Source organism: Penaeus vannamei, chromosome 19 (assembly GCF_042767895.1).
Source record: "Penaeus vannamei isolate JL-2024 chromosome 19, ASM4276789v1, whole genome shotgun sequence".
In the NCBI taxonomy this organism is placed as follows: Eukaryota; Metazoa; Arthropoda; class Malacostraca; order Decapoda; family Penaeidae; genus Penaeus; species Penaeus vannamei.
Genome location: NC_091567.1, coordinates 41,986,697 through 41,994,196, shown reverse-complemented (window position 1 = coordinate 41,994,196; position 7,500 = coordinate 41,986,697). Strand labels below are relative to the sequence as shown.

The window sequence follows — 7,500 nt, the reverse complement described above, 5'->3', positions numbered from 1 at the left end:
CCAGGGAAAAAGTCAATTTCACATTTTGGTTCAATAGGCTAAATGGAAGTGGACCTACCTAGTGACTTTCCTTGTATCCATCCATTTCTATATATGCATCTATATATCAAAGAAAAAAATAAAAAATATCAGAAACCCACATGAAAAAGGGCAAGTAAGCAAGCAAGTTCTACCTGTAAGCTGCCCAATAGCAGTGTGCTTAGGGGATGTTATAGGCAGGGTTGCCACTCCGAAGTTTTCCTTCAGATTTGAAGGCAAGATGTATGAACAACCAAGGTAGTTTGGAAGCTCTTCATTTCCATCTTCTATATAGAAATCACAGAGGAAGGCCTGATGCAAAATTTAAGAAATGTGTGTAGTACTGTCTCACATTTTCAGATCATGGAAATTTTCCATACCCAAAACTTATATACATGATTTGAAAGAGTGAATTTCTAATGCAACTTACAGCTATCATAATTCTCAGGAATAAAAATATATTCTACCTCTCCTTTCAATGTTCACAAGAAAAGGCTCAAAAAAGAGCTGCTTTACTATAATCAAATAAGGAACTCATAACTACATAATCTACATCAACTTTTATGAAACATGTAAAGAGAATTGTAATGTACTGCTTAACACAAGGAAATAGAGCACAATTCTAATGCACTTACATTTGTTTCAATATTGAGCATTCGACACTGGAACACAATGTACTCCCCAGTGTTGCAAACAACCCCAAACTGTGGCTGCGGGTGGAACAAACACTCCTCTTCATTCATAACCTGTTGAAAATAAAAGGCATGTGAATTTTATTTATCTATTTATTTTTTCAAGTAAAAATTACGAAAAATCTGATGGTTAGGTACGCATGATAATTTCCCCATTTGTTAATGCTCTTCTGCATCTTCCTCAGTATAGTATAATTTGTTATATTATATATTTTTCAATATGTTATATACTTCTAATTGTTCATGAAATACCATTTATAACATGATAACTAATGCCTTATAACTTTTTGAAGAGAATGTTCAACATCTTAATAACTAATCATAACAGTATATCTGTATGTATGAAATGGGTGGGTGTTTCACACACAGGGCAATAAGCAATTGTGTGGTAGGCTAGATAGTGTTAAGTGCTTGCATGCCTTCTCGCTCGCAGCTGCCACTGCTGGCTAGCCTTGTATGAACATCAGAGTAGTTCTGCATATGCCTCCACTGCCATGCCAGTGCACAGCCTCTCCATCATCGAGACTTCTGCCATGGCCTCCCATGGAAACTGGGTATCTTACGGACCCAGGCTAAACTGTGGGGGATCTGGGAGCAGAAGGAGGCCCTAGAGGTACAGGGTCATAGCAGGCTGGCTTGTGGACATGCCCTGGCCCTGTACCAACTCCTGTCCCTAAGCCCCCTGGGGTTAATGGAAGGCTCGGGGGAGAGGCAGGCTATGGGCCCTGTTGGGAGGGTGACTGCTGAGACACAGCCTGGAGTGAAGCTTGCAGGAACCCTGCAGGTGGATGATGGGTGGATATGGAGCAACGTCGGCAGGGGTGGCAAAGGTGGAGTCCATCCGGAGTGACTGCTCGAGGCTAAACCTCAGGCAGGAAGTCAGGGTAGGGGCTTGGAACATCCATTCTTTGAGTCAGGATGATCAGTTGCCATTGCTGTCAAGGGAGGCTGAGAGATGAGGTGGTGAGAAGACCTGGCAGCAGCATGACCAGTGTAGGTAGCTATACCTATTACTGGTTGGGCTGCAGCGACGGTCACCATCTCCAGGGAGTAGCCATAGACATTTCCAGGAGACTCCAGCCCTCGGTAGTAGAGGCATCACACTGTTCAGTATACCACATCCTTCTGAGACACATCAGAGACCACCTACTGAGGCATTATAGGCCATAGCAATCTGGATTCACTCCTGTAAGTCTACAACGGACTGTATCCATGCACTTCGAGTCATTGTAAAGTGCCGTCGTGAGTTCGGGGGTGGGCTGCGTACAGCCTACATTGACCTCAAGAAGACATTTGATACGCTGCATAAGGAATGACTCTGGGAGATCCTGAGACAGAGGAATTCCAACAACGATTATTGGACTAATAGCAAGTCTGTATACTGGTACTGAAAGTGCTATAAAGTGTGTGGGGGGGGCCTGTCGAGCTTCTTTCCTGTTAGTTCAGGAGTGAGGCAAGGCTGTATCCTTGCACCAACACTTTTCAACACTTGCATGAACTGTATACTTGGCAGAGCTACTGTTCAAAGTCATTGTGGAGCAACTCTGAGCAATATCAAGGTTACTGACCTTGACTTTGCTGATAATGTTACTATTCTATCTGAGTCTTTGGAAAACTTCGTGGTGGCTCTGGATGCATTTAGTAATGAAGCGAAGCGCTTGGGTCTAGAGGTCTCTTGGACCAACACCAAGATCCAGGACTTTGGGGACCTACTAGGAGAACCTGCTCAGTCGGTACGTGCTTGTGGTGAGGACATTGAAGTCATAGAGAGCTTTACATACCTTGGTAGTGTAGTTCATAACTCTGGGCTGTCAGACCAGGAAGTCAGCAGACAGATTGGCCTGGCAGCAGGGGTTATGAGCTCTCTTGACAAGAGTATCTGGAGATGCCGATACCTGTGCAGATGGATCAAACTACGCATCTTCAAGGCCCTGATAATACCAGTTTTGCTATATGGTAGTGAAACCTGGACATTATCTTGTGCCTTGGAGGCTTGTCTTGATGCCTTTTGTAATAGGTCCTTGTGCCGGATCATGGGGTACTGTCTCATGTGTCCAACCAACGGTTATGCCATGAGACTGGCACAGGACCTGTTACCTGCACAATCAGGCTATATGGCCACCTGGCTCGCCTTCTCCAGGATGATCCTGCCCACCAGGTTGTCTCTGTTCATGGCTTGGGCAGATCAAGCAAACTTATTGTGAGGAGCTCGAGATGGGCTTGACATGAGGGACCCATGTGGGTGGAAACAAAGGGTGGATGTGGCTGTGCGGCCCCGTCGGCGTTAGCTCCTTGATGATGATGAGCATGATGTATATATAAAAGAGTAGTTAGTACTCTTGTTAGAGTAATTAGAGATGTTTATTAGTATAAGTACATTCATATATATCTATGATATACCTCATATTACCTAGACTAAGGTAAAATTACATTTTGTTGAGTTATCCATATAAGAGTATATTTTCTTTTATGTACACCATCTGACTGCGATGTTTATACTCATGTAATGCACACAACCCCTTGTAGTGCTATGTAGATTCTCCTGAATACATAGAGTTAAGTGCATCAACTCTGTGTTTTACTGATGCCCACAAAAAATCATACATACAACAGCTCCCCCAAATATAAATATAATGATAATAGTAATAACATAATGATAAGCCAGACTGCACAAGAAAAATCAATAATATTGAATATTGAATTGATTCTGTCACTTATGGGATTATATGTACTGTAAATACACTCTTCTTATGTGAAAGTATGTGCATTACAACTCATAAGATAGAGTGAGATACTTAAGATGAAGGAAGAGTCCATCAGGTTTATGGATTTTTTTTATTATTTTTTTTTTTTGGGGGGGGGACGGGTAAAATAATGTTGTAAATTTTGATCTTACAGATTTTCAAGTATTCTCTATGTATTACTAATCTTAGCATTAGTAATTCTTAAGTATTATATATGTACTGATTATAACATATATTTTAAATTTTCTCTGTTTCTCTGACTTTTATTCAGAATGATATTGTAAAATTAAAGTCTTATTGGAAGCATTTCCTCAAGGCTAGAGTAGAAATACCCAGAACTCAGATTCTTGTCAATGTGCTTACCACCACAGACTGGTTTTTGAAGAAAATGTGAGGCACAGCAAGGAACAATGCAAGGATCAGCCCTGAGGTGCCTACAAATCTTCCAAAATTTGAAAAAAAAAAAAAAAAAAAAAAAAAAAATCATTTAAGCTCCAGACCGTTCATCTTCAGAATCTGTGAAATAGTTCATGCATTCAGTGGGAATAAACCTTTTCCCACCTATCACAATATTCTCACTATAAATTGGGGTCTTTTCACTTATTGATGAGTCAAAAGGCATGCCTATGATCAACATCTTATAATAAGAAAACCACTTCTTTTCCTAAATGTATAGATTAGATTACATATGTGTGTGTGTGTGTGTGTGTGTAGGTATGTGTGTGTGTGTGTGTGTGTGTGTGTGTGTGTGTGTGTGTGTGTGTGTGTGTGTGTGTGTGTGTGTGTGTGTGTGTGTGTGTGTGTGTGTGTGTGTGTGTGTGTGTGTATGTGTGTGTGTGTGTGTGTGTGTGTGTGTGTGTGTGTGTGTGTGTGTGTGTGTGTGTGTGTGTGTGTGTGTGTGTGTGTGTGTGTGTGTGTGTGTGTGTGTGTGTGTGTGTGTGTGTGTGTGTGTGTGTGTGTGTGTGTGTGTGTGTGAAAGTGTGTGTGTGTGTGTGTGAATGTGTGTGTGTGAAAGTGTGTGTGTGTGAAAGTGTGTGTGTGTGAAAGTGTGTGTGTGAAAGTGTGTGTGTGTGTGTGTGTGTGTGTGTGTGTGTGTGTGTGTGTGTGTGTGTGTGTGTGTGTGTGTGTGTGTGTGTGTGTGTGTGTGTGTGCGTGTGTGTGTGCGTGTGTGTGTGTTTGTGTGTGTGTGTGTGTGTGAGAGAGGGAGTACAAAACAATTTGAATATACGTGAATATCTAGGAATATGAAAGCACAAATATTCCATCATCATGAATACCATTCAAAAAGTATATATATATATAAATATAAAAAGGAAGTAAAAAGGAAAATTAAAAAAAAGAAAAAAAGAAAACAAAAATCTCATGGCACACTTACAGCCACCTCTGTGATGGGCCAGATAGGCTTACTGTCGATCTGGAGGTTGGAAATGTCGAAGTCAGAGCTCTCTTCCGATCCAGGAACCCCATTGTGAGGATCCCCTGGACTGTTGTTGTGGAGCTCTTTGGGTGTCACCTTGATGCGTACCTGTGTGTTATTAAGGTATTCGCAAATAGTTATGTATTTGTGATGTTCTATGTGTGATGTGCTATGTTATAATAGCATTATTTATCCCCTTTCTTCACCAAAACTGTGATTACTTGTGCAACAAGAATCTACATGCCATGTAGGGAATAAGAAAATTTTATTGGAATCTCCTTTATAATGTAGCTATGTGGCAATGATATGCAGAAAAAAGGCTAAACTCTATGGCAATACCTTGTTCTCAAAGGCAGCATAAGCTGTCTTATATATATTACTGATTTTGACTAATATGTAGTAAACTGTATATTCCCCTAGTCATTTTACTGGTCTCTCTGCCACTCACATTCAAACTCAGGAGTGACTTGGTCTGCCTTTATAAGAATCTAACAGCCAAATGTAAACAATCCAAAACACTTGCTAATAGATTCTTCAACTCTAACAATAATATTACCAGTCTTTTACATACAGATGTATCGAAAGTTTGCAGAGGCTTTAATAAGGATATGATCCCCTACTATAAACCTCATTACAAAGAACGTGTTCAAAATCCCTTATCTCTCTAAACTCCCTTCCCAGTGCTTCAGATCTCAGGGTGTGTCTGCAATTATGATCAATGTTTTGGTGAGAGATTAATACATTCCCTGTTACTTGCATCTAAAATCATATCTTTTTAAAAGTGATTTCAGCATACATATTGCAGAATATGTACATGACCTATGACTATGATGTCAGCATTTTATGATGGCTCTAATTTGGATGTTTCAAAACACAGTAAAATAACTTGTTGCAATGGCAAATATATACTTCTGAATCATTCCTCACAGATCGAGTTTAGAAAAAAGAAAATAAAAATCATAGAATAAACAATCACATAACCCTGCTTTTCAGTTTAGTAGTAGCAAAAAAAAAAAAGATAAAAAAATAAAGAAAGAAAAAAATAAAGAGAGAGAGAGAGAGAGAAAAAAAAATTAAACTCACCTTCTTATCCTGGTACTTCCTTTTGAACAGCATCACAGGGTCGTTGTACAGGGGTGAGGTGCAGAGGCGGAACTGGACAACTGAATCTCTTGTGAGCCAGCCACTCTCGACACGTTCAGAGCCCCCATACGACCCATATTTCTCAATAGAAGGATCGGAAACATTGGATTCTTAGGGGAAAAGGGGGTGAGAGGGAATGGCAGGAAGAGAAAAAAGAAAAGTTTTATTTTTAAATTGTCAGCATCATGTAAATAGCTTGGTAAATATCCAGTATATGCCTGTCATATATACATCACATTCATGTGAGCATTTACATATACATATATAACATATAGAGGTATACTACATGTGGATGCATCTGTCCCTCCACATAAATGTACTATGCTTGTTTGAATTAAACTAATAAGTACCTCCTTCAGGAATCCTTCGAGGCAGCATGTTAGTCTCCCATGATCGCACAACAACAGCGCGTTCATGAATACCAGGTCGTGCTTCCAAGATGATGCACACACAGTATCTATACTTTACCTGTTGATTTTACAAGAAATTCATTCATAATTCATTAAGAATTTGATTGACATTTAGCATACTTGGCTTGTGAATACTTATGGCTATAGAAAATATATGCATTTATAATCATATACATGTATTTCCTATCATCATAGTATCTATTCATCCTTTGATAATCTCCATTTTTTTCTGCTATCATTAGTGTATCTTGATTTTGTACAGAAATTTACAAACTTTGCACTGTGAAATTTTTCCTAGAAATATGTATGTTAAACAAAGATATCTGTGTGTTGGTGTTTGTGTGTGTGTATGTGCGAGTGCATGCATGCGTGTGTGTGTTTGTGTGTATGTATGTATGTTTATTTGTATGTAAGTTTGTGTGTATATATGTGTGTGTGTATGTATATGTGTGTGTATGTATGTGTGCATGTATGTATGTGTGCATGTATGTATGTGTGTATGTATGTATGTATATGTGTATGTATGTGTGTATGTATGTTTGTATATATATATGTGTGTGTGTATGTATATGTGCGTGTATGTATGTGTGCATGTATGTATGTGTGCATGTATGTATGTGTGTATGTATGTATGTTTGTGTGTATGTATGTATGTTTGTGTGTATGTATGTACGTTTGTATGTATGTATGTTTGTTTATATGTCTGTTTGTGCATGTGGTGTATTCTTATTATTACAAGAATGCATCATAAATCCTAGTGTATATCATACACATACCAGAGAATGCCTATAGACTACCCAATTAAATAGGTGTGCCACCAAAGCCTAACATACGTCTCAAATCTGTGATTAGAAATCACTGATTTATCAAATGTTACTTGGGTTTAAAGCTGAACAAAGAAGTGGTAGAGAGAGTAAATTTGACATACACTGATAATTTATCTATCCAATTTCATTCTGTTTTGTTATGTAGTACACTTTTTGTTTTGAAATGGAAGTTGGTCAAGGTCATAAAGTGACACATCTAGACCTCAGATTAACCCGTTGGATCAGGATGCCTCAAGGCCAGACATGGAC

General features: G+C 39.1%; 1 protein-coding gene across 2 annotated transcripts in view; it reads right to left on the bottom strand.

Annotated features, from left to right (window-relative positions):
- The window catches only part of LOC113823355 (glycerophosphocholine phosphodiesterase GPCPD1), a 32,727-nt gene that overhangs the window by 15,757 nt on the left and 9,470 nt on the right, over window positions 1–7,500 (bottom strand). For both annotated transcript variants that reach the window (XM_070134347.1, XM_070134348.1), the window contains exons 4-8: window positions 6,365–6,482; window positions 5,955–6,124; window positions 4,830–4,979; window positions 654–764; window positions 174–330 (exon numbers count right to left, since the gene is read on the bottom strand). In XM_070134347.1, the coding sequence (XP_069990448.1) occupies window positions 174–330; window positions 654–764; window positions 4,830–4,979; window positions 5,955–6,124; window positions 6,365–6,482 (706 nt within the window). The remainder of the gene's footprint in view (window positions 1–173; window positions 331–653; window positions 765–4,829; window positions 4,980–5,954; window positions 6,125–6,364; window positions 6,483–7,500) is intronic.